The 19,867-nt window shown below is 37.0% G+C and overlaps 1 protein-coding gene across 1 annotated transcript in view; it reads left to right on the top strand.

The window, feature by feature from the left end:
- Window positions 1–255: 255 nt before the first annotated feature.
- The window catches only part of LOC6544436 (synaptosomal-associated protein 25), an 83,672-nt gene continuing 64,060 nt past the window's right edge, over window positions 256–19,867 (top strand). The window contains exons 1-3 of the mRNA XM_001973770.3: window positions 256–400; window positions 5,352–5,448; window positions 17,825–17,866. Of these exons, the coding sequence (XP_001973806.1) occupies window positions 5,353–5,448; window positions 17,825–17,866 (138 nt within the window). The 5' untranslated portion in view covers window positions 256–400; window position 5,352. The remainder of the gene's footprint in view (window positions 401–5,351; window positions 5,449–17,824; window positions 17,867–19,867) is intronic.

The raw sequence follows: 19,867 nt of genomic DNA, 5'->3' as shown, positions 1-19,867 counted from the left end.
GTATTTTCTTTTTTGTATTAGTCTTGTATATAAAAAAAATTAGGAAATATTCCTTATTGCCTAAAAACTTTTAGCCACGCCCACTATAAAGCCCACAAACCGCCCAAAACTTTCACGCCCACACGCTTGAAAAAGCGAACGCTATAGTCAGTACCTCGACAATCATATATCAGTGGAGGAACTGGACTATAGCGTTCTATCGTGGTGGAAACAATATAATTCATACACTGAAACATTCGTATAAACCCTGCGCGCGCAAGTGCTTTAAAAACCACAGCTAAACCACCTGATTTAGTTTCAATTTGGTGTTTAATATTTATACAGTTGTGTGTATTTCTATATCAAAAGATACGGAAGAACAATTTATTTCTATTTTTCTAACAGCTATTTAAGAAGTCAGGTACTACCAAAAGGAAATGCTTATATTTATTTTGTGTACATAGCAATGTAAAACACTGACTGAAAACGGCATGGCATTAAACTAAGCTTGTCAAAACTAGTTGTCCAAAATTAGGTGTGCTCAAATTATTTATTTTTTTTATAATCTTGGAATCTTTCGAAATAAAAAGAATATATTTATATTTAACGGGAATAACAAGCTTACAATGAAACAAAAAGTTTTAAAGTTGTTGCACTTTAAACGAAAAGCAATCTTGTCCTAAAACGTGCTTGAATAAATATAGGTTCTCATAGAGTAAGGGGTATAATAGATTCGTTGAAAAGTATGTAACAGATAGAACGAAGCTTTTCCGACTTCTAATGTATATAACTTGATCAGGTTCAATATACCGAGTCGATATGGCCATTGTCGTCTCTCCGTACGAACGCGTCGATCTCAGAAACTATAAAGGCTAGTAAGTTTAAATTTCAGAGATATAGACGAAGTCCGTGTTTATTTCAAAATGTTGTCACGTAGTGGTGATTGGAAATTGATAGAATATGACAAGGCAAACACTAGTATCAATTTAAAAATGTATGGTATTTTTGAATGTTTAAAAGAAAAGCTGGTCTTGTACAGAATTTTTTTTTAAAAACCTTTGGTTATTTCTATGCTTATGTACAAGTATATCAATCATGAAATTTTGTCTATAGGACTGTTGCTTACGATTATATCCAAGAGAAATAAGTATTAGAGATCACTTCAAGGATTATAGCGTATCAAACTAGGTGTCTAAAAGACTTCCAATAAATTTAAGCTATGATTAGAGCAGCTACGCAGTCGGAAGAGAAATTATTCTAGAACACGTTCTTGTATAACTCTTTTTCGAGTGGAAACTCTGAGGCAATTAAGGAATTTTAATTTAACTACAATAGGTCTGTATAAATTTTCGTATCAGTAGCAGTGGGGTATATTTTGATTGTCTTAATCCTGGTTAAGAAAAAAAACAGACAAGAGAAATAAAATATAACTACATAAATATAATTTTTAATTAAATTTTAATTAAATAAAAGCCCCCGACTATCAGATACCCGTTACTCAGCTACTGGAAGTGCAAACGGTAAAGAGTAGAAATAATAAAAAAATTTAAAAAAAAATAAATAAATTGTTTAAAAGTGTGGGCGTAAGAGTTTTGGGCGGTTTGGGGGCGTTACAGTGGGCGTGGCAAAAAGTTTATCTTTCAAGCTTTTATAGTTCCTGGCATCTCGACGTTGATACGTACGGACAGACAGACATGACGAGTTCGACTCAACTAGTAGGAAATTAAACACTTTTTTGGCAAGCCGATAGAAATTAGCATACAAAAATGCAATTAAAAAAAAAAGTGTGGGTGTGACAGTTCTGAGCAGCTTGTGGTCGCTTAGAAGGCCAACATGTTTTTGTATAATATAATAAAAAAAATCGAAAAGTTTTTCAAAAGCGTGGGCGGGAAAGTTTTAAGCCGAAGCCTGTATAAAGTTTTTTTTTGCCAAATCGATTGAAATTTACTAATTACTAATTTACTAATTTTACTAATTTACTTATAAGAAAATTTCAAAATATGAAGACAATTTCCAAACATGTTGACGTTTTGGGCGTTATCTCAGTTGTGCAATTATGTAGTTCCTATGCACATAAATATGCACAGATATGCAGATATGCAATATGCATATGCGTATCGATGCCAATTAAAGCCATAAAAACAACTAAAATAATCGACATTCATAGAGATAATTATTTATTGGTCATTGGCCTGGTCAAGATTATGTTATGACGTGCGTTGTTTGGCAATTTTGATTATTTTGTATGGGCTGGTTGTATTTCGGATATTTTACTTTGCCTGGTTACCTTCTAAATGTAATTTTGAAATAAGCAGTTGACGGTCTAATTTGTAGTTTGGAGTTTGAATTCTGCAATCAGTCCAGTCCTCTCGGTCGGCCAGTTCCTTATTGGCACTAAATCGTAATCGTTCAGTGCCATGCCGTATTTAATTACACCAGTAATTTATATTGGTAATTTCGTACAATAACCAAAATTACATATTAATTCTGCAGTAACTTTAAAACTACTTTCAAATACCTGAAGTGGACATAGAATTTTTTGTATAGAAAATCTAAGATGTAATTTATGATATAATGATGTAATATAAATACTGCAATAGACACAGTCCGAAAATTACTAGCTAATTTAAATATAATTGGTTTTGATTTTTTTATGACAAATACAAGGTGCGTTGCAAAGTAAACAGGACTTTAAAAAAAAGAGTAAACAAATGGTTTTATCGGCAAAATCAATTAATTTTATTCAAAATAGTCTGCTTTAACGGTCCTTCGCGGTCCAAAAGCAAGTCGAACGAGTGTTTTAGCTCGTTGCCCTTTTGAATGGCCTCCACGTCTGCAAGCCGCTTTCCTTTCAACGGCAAATGCATTTTTCCGAAAAGGTAGAAGTTGCACGCTGCCATATCAGGTAAATAAGGGGAGTGGTTGATTGTTGAAAAGTGATTTTTAGTCAAATAATCGGCCACAAGCGTCAATCGATGAGACGGCGCATTATCGTGCAACAAACGCCAACTTTCATCTTCGCGATTTACCGGCCGAAAACTTTGAATACGGTGCACAAAACGCTTCAAAACTCCAAGGTAGAATTCCGTGTTAACGTTTTGGCCGGGTTGAACAAATTCTTTGTGGAAAATACCCTTGGAATCATAAGAACAAATCAGCATTGTCTTCACTTTTGACTTCTCCAGGCGCGATTTTTGGGTTTCGGCTTGTCCGGCGCGTTCCATTCAGCACTCTGGCGTTTCGCTTCGGGATCATATTGAAAACACCACGTTTCGTGACCAGTCACAATCTTGTAAAGGAAGTGCCTCTTTAATGATGTCCTTCGAATGTTGAATTCGGAGAAATTTTTGATCGGCAGTCAATTTGTGCGTAACAAACCGTGCACACCTTTTGTTAGCCCAAAGGTTCGGTCAAAATGCGATAAATCGATGTTTCAATTCTAATTCTATTTCTATGAATTTCAATGATGATTTCGGCTGATTTTTTATGTATTCACGCACAGTGTCTATGGAATTTTAGGTGATCAAGGGTTTTTGGTAGGCCCACATGTTCAGCGTCATTCGCCTTACCACTTTGAAAACGTTAAAACCACTCGAGCACGTTGATTCGGTATAAGCAATCATTACTATAAACTTGTTTCATCAATTAAAACGTTTCTGTACAAGTTTTTCCAATTTTAAAACAAAATTTAATGTTGGCTCTTTGTTTGAAGCTTACATATTTTCGCACCGATGACAAAAACATTCCAAAAGATTCTAATAGCTAGATTCCAAAAGTCCTGTTTACTTTGGAACGCACCTTGTAATTTCTACTTTAATGTAATCGAAATCATATGACTATATCTTCTAGTTCCAATAGAACCAGTTGGAAAAATTAATAGAATATATTACAGAGGAAATAAAAATTTAAAGTGTTCTTTTCCTAGTTTTATAATTTTATAAATTGCCAACGCAAGCTTTTTCTTCTTTCTTATTTATATTGAAATTTTATTAAATTTTGAAAAAAGTATACTCATATAGATGAGAAACGTTTATCTGATATTTGAAGAATTGCAATACACAGTATACAATTCTTTTATTTTTTTTGTTAATTGATAACGATTTTTTTTTTTTGTTTGCGTTATTGACGCATGTAACTGCGTGGGCCAGGCCTTCTCCGAGGGCTGCTGGCCTTCCGACGAACTTATGCTATCTGTAAAGAAAAATATTTAAATAATATATCTGCAAAATTACAAATATACATATCAATCACAAAGTCAACTAGTTCGGAACACAATTGGCTATGCTAATTTACAAATTTTTTAATTCCAAACCATTTATTTAAGTGATGTATATAATGAACTTTAAATAACTTTGCAAAAAAGCACTGTACTCGACTCGTGCCAATCGAATGCATATGCAAAGGGAATGGTAAGAAGGGAAACGAAAACGAAAATTCTGATAGGCGCGTACCAGGGTATTTCCGATCACAAAGATTCCTAGTAATTATAATTACATTGGACAAATAATTTAACTCGGATTCATTAGCGTTGTCTATAGCGACCGTTTACAAAATGTTAAATCATTAAATCAACAAATATAAATAAAAACTTAAAAATATATAAAACTTCTACAAATTTTCTAAAGGGTATTCAGAGGTCTATTCAGTGCTTTCTTCACTTGACTCTGATATTCTCCCCTACTATTATTATTATTATCTATCTTATATTCGGCTACTGCTCTGAAGTTCTTCGAAAAATACAACAACAATGAAGTTCGAGCGGCAGAGGTCCGTGTTGAATTCTGTGTTCGAAACTTCGATAAAAACCTGTAAAATTATATTTTGTTTTTTCGAACATTCGCGAGGAAAATTCCTGGCATGGAATATTGGTACTAACAATTGCATACACAAAGCGAATGTGCGGCACTAATGTGCGCATTTTAGTGATTATATTAGTTTTAAATATAACTAAAGTTTATTATATCGAACACTTTCACACAGATTGAAATCTATGATCAGAATATGTCCCGCGAGCAGAAGCTTTTTTTATTTTTATTCCGATATGATTCTTCATTAGCGATTTGAGTTGCTCCGTTATTCTATTCTTTAGGATCTAGGATCTTTTCTACTAAAATAGAGCTATTTCTTGACACCCGTACAATGCATTTCTTCGCGTTTTAGATATAAATAAATAAATATCCAATTAATTTGCATTGTGTTTTAGCTTTTGTGTTATTATTGTTAATATCATTTATTTAAGCCACAAATAATACTATTTGATGCCTAAATCGTAATAAAAAGTAAACACAAAACTAAAAGCTGTTGTACAGGTTGTAAGAAAATCTGTGCCCTAAATTAATTTAATTATTTGTGGTAATCATTTTTATTTTTAGAATGCCGGCGGATCCATCCGAAGAAGTGGCCCCTCCTCAGGTCCCAAAAACTGAGCTAGAAGAACTGCAAATTAATGCGCAAGGCGTAGCCGATGAAGTAAGTACGACTAATATACATATGTACTCTAATAAAAGTAGCCAGAAGGGCTCAACACCATTTCGTCAAACAATGCTCCTGTCTTCCCTTCTATTGTATTAGAACGTATAACTCTATCCATTTGGTAAGCGCTTTAATACGTATAAAATGCAAAAAATTAGATACATTTGTTTTTGAACATCACAGGCTGGTACCCTTGTTTAAAAGTTTAATAATTGCTTATGTCTGCTGTCGACGGTAAAGGCGTAAAGACAGTAAAGACGGTAAATACGGTAAATACCGTCGATCGACAGCATTAGAATGATTTTTTTCACCTAAGGAAAATGATTTAATTAACTTTTATAATTGGCTTCGGACTTTGTTATTGACAAAGCATGGGTATCTCGGCATATACAGGTTCTTGTTTGTTGTATTTCCATATACGTCACTCGCTCTCCATGAGAAGATTCAACATCTTTGTTGAATTTAACAAAAACTTTTTTTCTTTGTTATGTCCCTATAAGTTAATATTATGGAATTGTCCATGCTTCAAATTATAACAATTAATATTATGAGTGAAACCAACTTATAAATTGAAATTCCTGTTTTTGTTAATGGGTTTCTATAGATTTAAGAATCGTATTGGTTCATATAAAGATACATTCGTGCTGCATATACCCGCTACTCGTATAGTAATACTAGGGTAATACTCTAGTTTTTGTTGTTTGCGCTCGTACGTATTGTTTTTGGATTTATTAAAAAGTAGAATCGTATTCGTTGATAAGTATGTAACAGGCAGAAGGAAGCCTTTCCGATGATATAAAGTAAATATATTCCTGATCAGAATTAATAACCGAGTCGAACTGGCTATGTCCGTCTGTCCGTATGAACGTCTTGATCTCAGGAGCTATAAAAGCTAAAAAGATGAGATTAACCATGCAGCTTAAAAAAGACATAGAAGCAGCGCAACTTCATTTTCGAATTTCGCCACGCCCACACTTACGCTCACAAGCCGCCCAGAACTGCCATGGCCGAACTTATTTATTTTCATTTTTTTTTTATTTTTTTCCCTAATTTCTTGGGGAATTTCATATTCGAAATTCCAGAAAATTTTAAAATTTTCACTAACTGAGTAACGGGTATCTGATAGTCGGGGAACACGGCGTCTCAACTTAGCTGTGTTTTGTCTTTATGGATCTCAGCTACCTGGGTCGGAGATTTGTCTTATCCCGAAAGTCAGGACGTAGCGATCTTGCCCCTTGCTGACTTTTACGGCTGTAGCTTCCTTGCTGATTTCGTTACTTCGCGTCCCGCTTCTAGCGCTCGACGTGCTTATAAAGGCCTCCTTTATTCTCATCCGATATTCTTTGATGTCTCCAGTTTCCCGGATAAAAGTTTACTGTTTTACCGTTTGCCTGGTCTAAAGTCCAGCTTGGTACCGTGGTACGCTTTCTGTTCTACCGCTGTCCCGCTCTAGATCGTGGCGTCTCACTCTCGATCTCCATATTCTCTCTTTCCAAACTCTTTTCCTCCAAACAGATTCCGTTTCTCCAAACTCTCTGCGGATTCCGTTTCTCCAATGGAGGAGCCCTGTTGGTTTTACTCCCCCATCGGATTCGCATCCCCGTTCTTGGTATCATCTTCCACCGGACCCTGATGCTTCAGATCGCTGATGTGTACCGCGCATTCCTTTCCGTCTTTCCAGTGGCGGATCTAACCGATCACTGGCTATACGAAATTCACAATCTGGTACGGCCCATCGAGCCTCGACGCTAGCTTGGCAGCAAAATCCCTCGGCCGCTTTCGACAAAAGGGTGCTCTTTGGCCCAAGCCACATCATCAATCCTTGGCTTCCATTGCCTTCTTTGCAGATTCTAATGCCTTGCCTGGTCTTGGGAAACTTTATCCAGGTTTCATCGTACTTTTTCGAAATTCTCCATCTTCTCGGCTTTTCCTACCGGAGACTCCGTCTACCTTCGTGTACCTAGCGTCTCTTTGTCGTATAGCGTGTTCTGTAGCCTTGGCTCGCGGCCTTGTGTCAAAAATTTCGGTGAGTAGCCAATGGTTTCTGACACACTGGAATTTACCGCCAGCATGATTTCGGCCATTTTTCTTTCCAATTCCTCTGGTTTTGCCCAGCGAACTGTACTTTCATGGTCTTCACTAGCGGTTCGGCCTCTATTGTACCATAAACTGCTGATTTCCCCATATCACCACTTGAACACCACATTCGAAACTCCGTGGTTCTTCGCAAGTGTACTAACTCAGTCCATTTCGAGAATCTGTCGATTTGCCTGGTCCAAGGACCAGCTTATTATCGTCGCTTCCTTTAACCTGGCACGCCGAGGCTTACTGTTCTACTGCTGTCCCGCTCTAGTTCGTGCCGTCTCACTCTCGCTCTCCATATTCTCTCTTTCCAAACTCTTTTCCCCCAAACGCTCTTTCTACAGATTCAATTGCTCCAAACTCTCTACGGATTCCGTTTCTCCAAACTTTCCGTTTCACAATGCCGTTACTACGCTTTGAATCGTTCCGTAACTGGCATCGGGCAAGCCCTCCTTCTGTATTTTTGCGGAGTTTTCAAGTCCTAACAACACCCTTCTGTAGATATAAGAGAGATAAAATAGCGCTTTTGAATGAATGCTGTAGTCTCAATTACGCTAGAAGTTATTCAAGTTCTTCTGGTGTTGCACGGCAAACGTGCAATTGTTCTTTGTTTCCCTACTTGGCCAGCCGATGTCAAAGTACATTCTTAGGATGATATTCCCTAGTATTCGTGAGGCGCGCAGTTTATAGGATACTACATTTACGATCCCAATGTACCTTTGATAAAATAGTCGCCATGCTTCCTTTTTTTCAATATTATTTAATCTGCTTGATGAAAATTTATGAAATAGGACAAAAATTTGAAATATGAAATAGTTTAAAAATCCTGAACCGAGCTATCAATAGACTATTTATTATCCCTATACTAATTGTAGCAAATTACAGTACTTAAAATTACGTGGCTGACCTAATAAGCTTATTTATTAGGTGACGATGAGCAGGCTATATTGCTGAGCAAATAAGTGGAATCGCATGAGTACAAGAGAGTAAAAGAAAGAGAGAGAGGCGAGCTTAGATTCTTATTCACCCATATAAAAACCGGTTATCGACTTTCTCAGCTGTCAGCAGTTACTAAATTCATGTTTTTGTTTATTGTCAACACTGGAGACATAATTTATATTTACATCAGCAGTGCGATTATCTTTACTTATTTAAATTCGTCTCTGTCGCACTACCACTTAAGTTATGCAGCCGCATCGATGCAGACTCTCGATCTAACAATACAAATAAACCTATTCGTCCGAAATCGCTGAATAAAAATGGTATTTTTATTCTGTAAGAAATTAGCTAATAAAATAGCTTATTAGCTCAACAGCGGTAAAGAGGAAATCTGAACTGAACTTCTAGCTCGATAAACGATGAAATATGCAGGAAATAGGACATCGAGACTGTGGCGAAGGAGGGCTCTCAGCTCATCAAAAGACAACCGAAGGACCCACAGAAAGATTAAAATTACGATCGACCCACTTTACTGCAGCCAATATCCAACAATGATTTAGTGTGGCTGTTGCTGAGAAAAGTAAGTCTTAGTGGCCTCCTCATTGAGCTTTTGAATGTGACCGTGCCTGAAGCAACTGTAGACAGGTCCTTGATCAGCTCTAAATGAGCTTCGCCTTCATTGCGAAGCAAATGAAAACGCAACGTAGGCTTTCATAGGAGCCTTAATGCACGCCCCAATCTTTTGGAGCAATGGAATTCTATGCCAGTGACTACATATACATGAAAATAATCGAGACGCTCTTTTGGTATACGTATATGTGTATATATGTATATTTGGTTTTGTTTGAAAACTCGTGACGCTCTTGCTTGTTGCCAATATAGAGAATTAGAGGCGCAAAGCAGTTCGTAAATGAAACTGGCGCAAATCAATAAGTCTACTCCTTGCGGAAGATGGAAATCTGGATCCACGAGCTTAAGATATTTAATTACATTTAAAATTTCAATGTTTAATGGGCCAACATTTGGAATTATTGTATATAATAATAGTAGTAAGTATACACACGTTCGAGATCGCATTTACTGAGAACCCATTAAGCGGATGACTTAGACTTTGGCGTGCTATACGGCATAGTTCGAAGCCAGAGTCGAGTATAGCATCTGTACTATAACGCTGTGCGAAAAGAACAACAGACGTCCAAGACAATAAGGAGGGTACTACCAAAGACACTAGAATAATAAGATGCGTAACGCCATACGATTTTTTTGAACACGATTTTTTTGTGCTGGCTCCAGGCTATAAATCATAATATAAAACTATAAATGTACATAATTAATTTCAAAGATTACTTTATACTAGAAAATATGACGTTAGAGTTTTCAGCTCGCGACGTGCAAAATGTACTTGAAGTTAGGGATTCTTAGGCGCGCTGTTCCTGCCTCAAGAATTCAATTTTGCAATAAACAGGTTGCATATAAAGTTTTCTATTTATTTGAACAAAATATTAGCACACAATTAAAAAAAAAAATCCAAACTAATGTAAATTACCAATTTTCAGTATTTAAAATGCAAATATTATTTTGTTGAATGTTTTTGTTATATTCTAATTTGATATTTTTAAAAACCTCGCAATTTTGGGTGGATAAAAAGGGCGTCAAATTTATTGTTTCTTCTTTTAGTTCCTCTTAATCCGTTTGCTTAAAGGTGACAAATAGATAGAGCTCATCGTTTGCTACTTTTTTAAAATATCCACAAAAAAAAATATTAAAATATCTTTTTAATAAAATGTCCATATTTTATTGAATATATTATATATTTTATATTTTTTATATATATTTTTTAGATCATATTAAAACGAAATTGACCAAAACAATAATCAAATTCGGTTCTTGAATCAAAATTGATTTCGGACCGAAATCGACTTCTAGCACAACTGCGCACACATGCACACTTTTTTGCTTACTGTTTTCACTCACACAAGCAAGTGAATTATATTATATTTTTACATTATTATACTCTCAATTTTATGCAAGCGGGGAGAGAGCAATTATTGCCGCCACCAAAAAAGTGGCTGCATAGTGCAAAACCAATGTATGGCCGTTACGCATCTTATTATTCTAGTGTCTTTGGTACTACGGCATAATAAAGTGAGTCAGAGGCAAGCTTTTTTATAAGATGGGATTCTTCTTGTGATGAAGACGCGGCCAAGTTTCCCAGACTTGCCGGAAAGTTTTCCCGGAGTTATACTGTTTCAGGTGATGAAAATTAATGGTAATAAGGTAATTAATGCAAAGAGTGAGTATTTTTGCTTCTCGAAATCGATTTGCTGGAGTTAGGGTTTTGAAACTTTTACAATAATGAATCGAGTACCCAGAAGCATTACAGAACGCTTTAATCGAATGGTTAGGATATGTGACAAGAAATGCGAAACTACGCATACAAGCATTTGTGGCGAGATTGTACGCGTTAAAAATAAAAGAGTCATCCGATGTTCAGGCACCAGCCTGCCAGTATAAGCTTGCCGAATTTAGGTCGTGGCCTGAAAAATAATTAGATTCGTACGTACACATCGTAAAACGATGTAAAACGGCAATTTTTTGTCCACGTTTCCTCCCGTTCACACGTCCGTATGTCAAATGGATCGTCGCAAGCCGCACAATACGATCCCTTTTTGCCAAGCTTGTCCGTCAAATGTTATATCATAATTTTTTAACTACTCCACTTTCGAGTCAGCATCCTCTTTGAAAATGTGTTCACCTATTATTTTATCGTAATTGCATTTACAAGGCAGATTCTCGACGCTGAAAATCTAACTTTATTTATAAAAATATTAATTACTAAACATTTCATATTAATCAGCGAAATTGCATTGCCTGGAAGAGGCTAAAAATTATGTCTTTTAAATGGCTAATATACTTACGTCAACCATTTTACGAAGAAACGAAAATACACGTATATGTATGTAAACAAATAATAAGGGAATCAGGGAACTGTGTCCGTCGATTCGCTGCACTGGTTACTCAATCAGAAACACAATCTGCAGTGCCTAAACCCCTCACGATGGTTATACTAATGAAACAAATTTTTATTTGCTCGGTTTTCCGCTGATCAAAAATCATCTGATGTATTGTCTTATATACAAGACAAAACAAAAGCCGATAGCATAAAAGTGGAAAAATTTAACTTTTCTTACGCTATGCTTATGTCATCTTTGAAGATAACTGTCCCTAATAAGCTGTTTTCGACCAAATGTTCTGGTGATTTTTGGCCGAATAGTTAGGTGGTGAAAGAGAAAAAACCACTGCCTTTTCTTCTACTTCTTTCTCTTTTAAAAACTAGCATCTAGTCTCACTATATCCTATGAAAAGGAAAGAGGCTTGTGTAGCATGCTAACTAAATTGTGTACTGAAAGCCTTTCCTATGCATCCCATATGTTTACAAGGACTTGGTTAAAGCCAAAGATACTAAACTTGAAGTTTATTACAGGCGGGGAGGTGGAGTCTTAATTGCGTTTAGGTCAATCCCCACGTCAGAGGAGGTATAATATAACTAAATAATTTTTTTAGCTATTATGTTCCAATGTACTATCCGTTTATCTCCAATGAACCTCATTGGTTTAATAAAGAGTTGAGTTGTGAAGTCCAGACTTTATTAAAAATTTAAATTTACCGGTTTAGTCTATCTTTTCTAAATATTTAAGTGTTCGTTTAAATTGTACTCAGTTTTCCAAGAACTATTCCAGTTGTAAGTTCCAGTGCGCATAGGATCCGCTTTTTAGCTTCGTTAACACTAAGTGCAGAACAACCTCTTCCCTTCCTCGTTATTTTTTAAAAATAGCCGATCTATTTCCACAGTTTTCCACATACAGGATGCAGCTGGGAATAATAGTCCTTACCAAACCAAAACCTCTGTTAATTCTGCCGAAAATCAGAGAAATGGTTCAGCAGAAACGAAAAGCACGAAAAATGTGGCAAAAACCTCGTGCTCTTCAGCATTATGTAATCAGTGCAATCAGTTAAAAGGCTATCAATCGTTTAAAAAATCAATGCATTTAAAAAACATATTTTAGAAAACTTGACATCGGGAAAAGAATCCAATTACTTGCTTTGGAAAGCTGTTAATGGTCTTAGAAAGCTTAGGCGCCACCAATCAGAAAAAAATCAAGACGATTGGGCAAATGAGGATAAGCATTTAACGCCAAAGAGAATAATAATGGGTAGGATTAGTAGAAAGTGCTAGGTTCCCTAAACTAAAACAAGTCAAGAGAGATCCATGAAAAGCCTTACTTAAATTACTCGTTCTTATACATGCCGCGTGTAACGTTCAACGTTTGTAAAGCACTGTTTCGACCATGATCTGACTTTGCGGGGCACGCTATAGGGTCCAGCTCTAGCTCGTCGACGTTTGGGGGTGGAGGTCTTGCTCAGTCTGATCTGGCATTTGCTTATTATTTATCAATCAAGAATTGAGCGTGCTACGACGGCATACGAAAAGATATCGCAAATCGGGTAGAGAAATGTAAACAAATCCCAAAAGAGACGGTTAAAGCGGTTAGAGAAAGAAAAAAGGAGGGAAATTTGGTAATGAGACGTAGGTGTTATTACGTCATCGGAGACCCGCCCAACCTATGATCACCATCTTCGAGTCTCACTCGGGTGATCCCTTCTGATACCCCTTACGACTGCTGAACCATCTGCCGAGTTCAAACAAAAAATAATTACTCCATGATTTCGATACTATACTATTTTAAAAATAATAATTAAGTCTAATAGCATAATAAATTTTTCTTCCTAATATCACAAACCTCTGCATGTGTACAAAATGGGTTGGATTAGGCAATGCCTAAGAGTAGGATTTAGATCACCAATAATAAGCCGAATATAAAGCAAAAGATACAAAATAATAATTAATTGTGTGTCTCTTAGGTTAATTAATAGTTTACATTAATATTTTAATTTCGGTGGGCATGACTAAATCTTCATTAAATTTACTTTCTTTATAAATTCCCTAAGCTTTTATTTCAGTGTTCATCGTGTACTTGGTTTTCTAACTAGATTTAGTTTAATTTTTATATTCAAAAATATTTATTTTTTTAACGAAGAGAAGTCGGTTTTATTTGGTTCGGTTTTAAGTAGTTTTAACTAAATTCATCTTGATTTTAATTATCAATTTATTTTAGCGTTTAATTGGCAAAGTGACTTTTGTTAAAATTAAAGTGTTTGGCAAAATACTAGCCAATAATTATATTCTTTGTTTGTTATTACTCACAGTGAAATAATTTTTCCAGCGACGAAAGATCGATCTCCCGAGCGATGGCTGTAAACGAATGCGACTTAAGATCGCCATGGGTGGTTAATTTAAACAAATAGGGTTCACAACATGTAGCCAGCTAAATCATTCAAACCTTTCTCTAAAACTTAAAGCCATTAGTTCACGACTGCTTAATTATTAATAAAATTTTAACGAGACGGCTAAATCATTTCTATGATATAATTTTTTAACTTCCAAAACTTTTAAATTTACAAAATTAATTTAATTTACGAATTTTTTTGTTTTGTTCAATTCCAATCCATTTCATTTCATTTCATTTCAATGATTCTCTTTTTTTCCAGTTAATAATAATTCGATTTGTAATTCAAATTAATGAATTTCAAAATTCTTTCTCGCAGTGTAATTAACAAACACAAGCATTGGCAGCATGGCTCTCGCCGAAATTAGGGAACTCGTGACCGCTTATAAAAATAATGTGTGGCTCGCTTCTAATAACTGTTCGTCTCTATTATCGAGGGATCACTGTATGGGGCCGAAAAACCCACATTTTACAAATCCAAATCTAACAGCCTGGGTTCGGACACGAGTATGGGACTTAAATCTGACTTTTGGCTACCTTTACGGTTATGCCGACTGCACTGAGAACACTGAAGGACTACATTCGTACTATTTACTCCTTTTTATTCTTCTGGCAACACTTTGAGATTAAATTCCCTCGATGCTCCGCTGGCCGTAGTAGGTGCTCCGCCGGACGGAGAGGCTTAGCTCTGCTTCCTTAGCTGCCGAGCTAGTTGCTGCGCCTTTCTAGGCGATGGTGTTGCTGGTGCCCGCTGCCCTGCGATAGGGGTGCTCCGCTGGACGGGGGGAAAAATCCCAATCGGCGATGGGGTCCGGCGCTGCTGCTTCTGGAACACGTAGTCCGTTGATTCCTCAGCAATGGCGGAGGGGGCGCTCTGCCGTCTTGTCCGCTGGTCTGAAAGGGGTGCTCCTCTGGACACTTCCTATTCGAACGGTCGCGAAACAAAGATACAACAGAATTACAACAGAAAACTATGGGCATTTTGTGGCCTACCTTGCCTTTCGCCAACTTATTAGAAATTGAGAAAAGTCGCTGATGTTATGTTAAGTTATATTGAACCCGCACTCGATTAAAACGCGTGTAGTCGCTTCGGAATTTTCCAAGAAAAGAATGAGACCGGAATTTGATCTCAGGCCGGTGAAGATGGCCGTGGTTCCAAAGCTGAGTCTTGGAGTGCGACTCTGTTACAGCTGCTCATTATCGGTTGCTCCGATGCAGCTGCAGCCTAAGTGCAATAATTGGCAACGAACTATTTAAAGTGCAGACTTTCAGGCCAAATATTTATATATGGGTCAAAACGCTTCAGGCGCCGTTACACGCGCTAAGATTGGAATATGTACCCAGTGAAATATGGCATAAGTCATAATTGTACTAAAACCAGGAAAACCACCAACAAGTCATAGCGGCGTCCTAGGGCTGGTAATATATACTCACCTTATACTCGTGATATACCCCGGTACCATATTAGTCACATTTGCTAATGAAACTCCCATTTTGGAAACGGGTAAAACGATTGAGGAATTAACTGCAGTGTACTATAAATCGCGTAATTGATTGCACAAAGCCAAATCTGTTCATGTAAACTTTACCTATAGGAAAATAAATAATTTCCAGTGTTTATAAATGGAGTAAAGAGGTTAAATACCGCGGAATGACACTCGAAGCGAAGCTCAAATGGAAAACACACGTTTAGAAAAAAACGCGAAGAGCTCGTGAATGGGGAAGTATTCCAAGCTCACAATAGATAACAAACAACTTTTATATAAGCGAGTGCTATAATCAACTTGGATGTATAGTATGTAACTATAGGATTGTATCAAAAAAGTGTATGACCCTTTACTATCGACTTACTATTACTAGCGCCTCTTCTCAGCTATGAGCAGCAGGATCTCCCTCGTTATTGGGATTCGATCTGCCGCGGGCTGCAGAGATATGCTGCGAGTTGCCAATCTACCTGCTGTCTTTATTTTGTTCGTGAACAGATCAATTGCATCATCAACGTCCTCTTGAGAGGCAGAGTGGACTCCAGTTGCGATTGGAATACTTCCAGGTTAGTGCGCCTAGTGATTAGCCGCACCATTTTAGGGTATCATATTGCCCCCGTATCCAGCGTAATTACCAGAGGCAGGTGGTCGGAGTTAAGCTCAACAACCGCACTTATGCTAGCGTGCATGCCCAGCACACCCCTTGTCAGCGCAAAATCAATGTAGCCTGGAGAGCCTCTACTGCCGTACGGGTATCTCGTTGGTCCTCCTGTTGCTCGAGTTCATCTCCGAGTTTAGGACGAGATTCGCTAGGGCAAGACCTCTTTTTATGCTCCTTCCCGCACCCCAGAGCCAGTGGGCAGCATTCCAATCGCCCGCAACGATGAATCTACTCCAGAACTCTTCCAGAATGTCCTTTAACTCTTCCGTAGTCCACGCAAATCTCGGGGAGCAGTATACCATTCCAAAGCTTATAGGGCCATGCGCTCTTTCGATAACTGCCGGCGCAAGTAACACCTTATTAGTGGCTATTGGTGTTAGCGAGTAGTGGGCAAGGCCCATGATAATTTGATCATGATAGCTGCCCCGCTACGATGCGCAGCGGCATCATTATGGGGCTTGATGTGCATGGAGGGCAGTGAGCAGATTAAGAATCTGCCCTTGCTGCTGTGTTTATTGTTGCTGGCTTAGCAAAATCATAATGATCTCCATCTGTTTTTCTTGGAACGCCCGGAGGGAGTTGATGCTATCACTCAGCGACTTGAGGTTGGCTTCGATGTTGTTGTTGGTGTCCATCGGGTGCTGTAGTAGCTCTCCCGTTGCCCTTTGTCGGGTGCGGCTCCGGTTGTTACAGTGCTGTTGGGTCTGCTGCTGGTGCTGCCTTGCTACAGCTGCATAGGAGACGCCGCCTTGAAGGGTAGCAGTCGGCCTTTTTCCGGTGGTGTAGTGTGGCAAGCTTCACTCAGTGCCTTCGGTTTTGCTTCCAAGTCCACCTTTGGGCCTCGAGCGTTGTAGATACTCCTGGTACTTTGTGCAGCCCGAATAGTTGTAGGGTGCTGTTTACCACAGTTGTAGAAAGTGCATTCCTCACTTCGTGCTCGAGTGCAATCCTTGGCATAATGCTCCACCACCGCACTTCACACAGATGTGAGCTCTCCGGCAGTATTTGGCCGTGTGATCAAACTGCTGGCATCTATGGCATTGCACGAAGCAGTGCGCTTGCGAAGTGGTTCTATTACCACTCTCGTATGGCATAGAGTAAACTCTTCTTTGATCTGGCTGGATAGTGTGCTGTGTTGCAGACCTTTTATGCAGACTCTGTACGGTCTGTCCTCCTTAAGCTGGTAGCTTCTAAATTAGCTGGCGTGTCCGCGAGAAATCCGAAACGATTTGATGTCATCCTTCTTGACGAGGTTAACTTATTTCCTCTCAAAATTTGGAGAAGCGCCTGGTATTATCTTGCGCTTAATAGTTTGGAAGCGGGTGTGTATCCCAGCTGGGGATCCATAGGCGCTCGAAAAAGAACCAGTAGTCCGGGGTCAATGTCGTGGCAGCCTCGGTTGCACCAGACCTCCACCGACACCAGCGATGTTCCTTGGCAATACTACGTAGAGTGCTTTTAACTGTAATACATGAACAACATCATTATCTCAAACAACATAGCATATCCGTTGTCTGTCTGTCTCCTTGCTCGCCTATCTATCAATCTGTGCGTTTAGAGAACTTGTGCACATTCTGTCTTCGTAGTGCAAACTTTCTGTCACGGAGAATAATATACAAATTTTACAAAACAATAGAATTTAAGGGTAGAAAAAATGCTGAAATGTCTTCAAAATTAAAAAAAACACTATATTTATTCTTCCGTTATAAACATATCTCTAAAAAGAATATTTTAATTTAAACTCAACCACTTACAAAATATATATTATATTTATAGTTTCATAAAAATATAATGCTTATACCGTTCTTTATGTATAGAAATTTTCTGTAAAAGTGGTAACAATTTATTTTTCGTTTCAGTCCCTGGAAAGTACGCGACGTATGCTTGCTCTGTGTGAGGAGGTAAGAAAATATAAAAATATATGTAATATGTTAAATTTAAATAGTAGAAATAAGAAATAATGGCACAAACATACTAAAATATGTTATGTATTCCTGAGTTACCGCTTTTGTCACTTCCTATTTTTGAATTTCACTAAAAGATAGTTGACTCGATTTACCTAATGGTTAGGGCCATTACGGATAGTTTTTAAAGTCTTAATTTTCAGTCTATGTTTATAAATAAATTTAAATTCATAAATCGCTTGATAACTACATATAATTATAATTTAATTAACCCCTATGCACACCTTCACATTTTTACAAAAATTAAATTTTGCCGTTTTCATGCGGTCCTTTTCAGACATGAGTTCACCATATGTTTATAAAAATAAGATTACTTAAATTACATTTGTAATGTTTTCGAGCTTTTGTGAAATGAAAAAAGCACAATGAAAAATGTATATAAAATATTATTAAAAAATCCTCGGGATTGCATACCGCTCAAAAAAAGAAAAAGTTTCATGAATATATATATTATATATGAACAAAAGTAAGAATTTGTGTGTGTAATAATTCGTAACTAGCTTAAAATTTTGCTGGTTTAATTTTTTATTTTGATATTTTTTCTAAACATCGCTTTTCCATGGTTTTCCATGGTTTTAACTATGAACGATTTATTATGTGCGATAAACTCACATTAGTACAGTTTTTATTGAAGATAATTGATCATTTTAGTGAAAATGTGGCAAAAATGTAGAATATGTTTCCTGCCCTACAAGGTATAAATATTCTTGATCAGCATCAATTGACGAGTCTCCAAAGCTACGTTCCTCAAATGCTGTATGTGGCATGTTCGTTTCTGATTAACTTGATCTACTCTGTTAAGAAAAAACCGGAGAACAAAAACTTAAAAAAGAAAATTAAATTTTAACAGATTCAAACAGATTCTTTATTAGGACTCAGTGCTTTAGTAACACCTACGTGTAGATGCTGGGTACAAAGCGTCGCAGGTTAGTGTAAATAGTTATCTGCCTATATATATTTTTGTTCTTTAATTTTATCAGTATCAGTCTTATCATATAATCATATAATATATAATTTCACCATGATGATGATTATGATTACGATTCTAAGTCAACATTATTGGGATATTATTTATATGTTTGACCTTCTCCTTCTTTTAAAGTAAAGAGTATCAAAAACCGGAACATCAGAAGTTTCAAAAGTTATTGATATCCGCTCAAATCAGACTTAATATTGAGATTTCGTTTGGCGACCATATATCAAAAGGGTAAGATTTTATATTTTTAAACTGGATATTTCTTTCTTTTCCGTATTAGACGAAGACATCGAGGTCTTTTACTACCGAAATACCTCGGTTTGATTATGTCAGGGTAAATAAAAATCTATCCGTGTTGAGGTATAAACCGATCGGGAACCGAGATCGATAGAAATTGGCAAAACAAATAAAAAAAAGTCTTCTGGCAAATCTTTAAAAATGTTTCAAAAGTTTTTGCATTGCAGTTTTGGGTGGTTTGTGGGCGTGACAAACTAGAGCTGCATATATGTATGCTTCTAGTAGCTGCATGCTTAATCTCAACATTCCATAGTTCCTGAGATCGAGACGTTCATACGGACGGACAGACAGACAGACGGACGGACGGACAACAGGCATGGCCATATTGACTCTGCTATTGATCCTGATCAAGAATATATATTCTTTATATGGTCGGAAACGCTTACTTCCGTTATTTCGATACGTCTCTGTGGAAAATACCTGAATATGGATTGATTTTTATTTACACTGACATAATCAAACCAAGGTATGTCGATGTCGTCATCTAATGCATTATAACGGAAAATAAATAAATATTCAGTTTAAAAATATTGAGTTTTACCCTTTTATATGGTCTCCAAACGAAACAATATTAATTCTGATTCGCGTGGATATAAAGTAACTTTCGAAACTTCTGCTGTTCCGGTTTTTGATACTCTTCACTTTAAAAGGAGGAGAAGGTCAAA

The sequence above is a fragment of the Drosophila erecta genome, unplaced genomic scaffold (assembly GCF_003286155.1).
Source record: "Drosophila erecta strain 14021-0224.00,06,07 unplaced genomic scaffold, DereRS2 tig00000021-arrow-pilon, whole genome shotgun sequence".
Classification (NCBI taxonomy): domain Eukaryota; kingdom Metazoa; phylum Arthropoda; class Insecta; order Diptera; family Drosophilidae; genus Drosophila; species Drosophila erecta.
The sequence above is the reverse complement of the archived record's forward strand: the minus strand, read 5'-3'. Positions and strand labels throughout refer to the sequence as shown.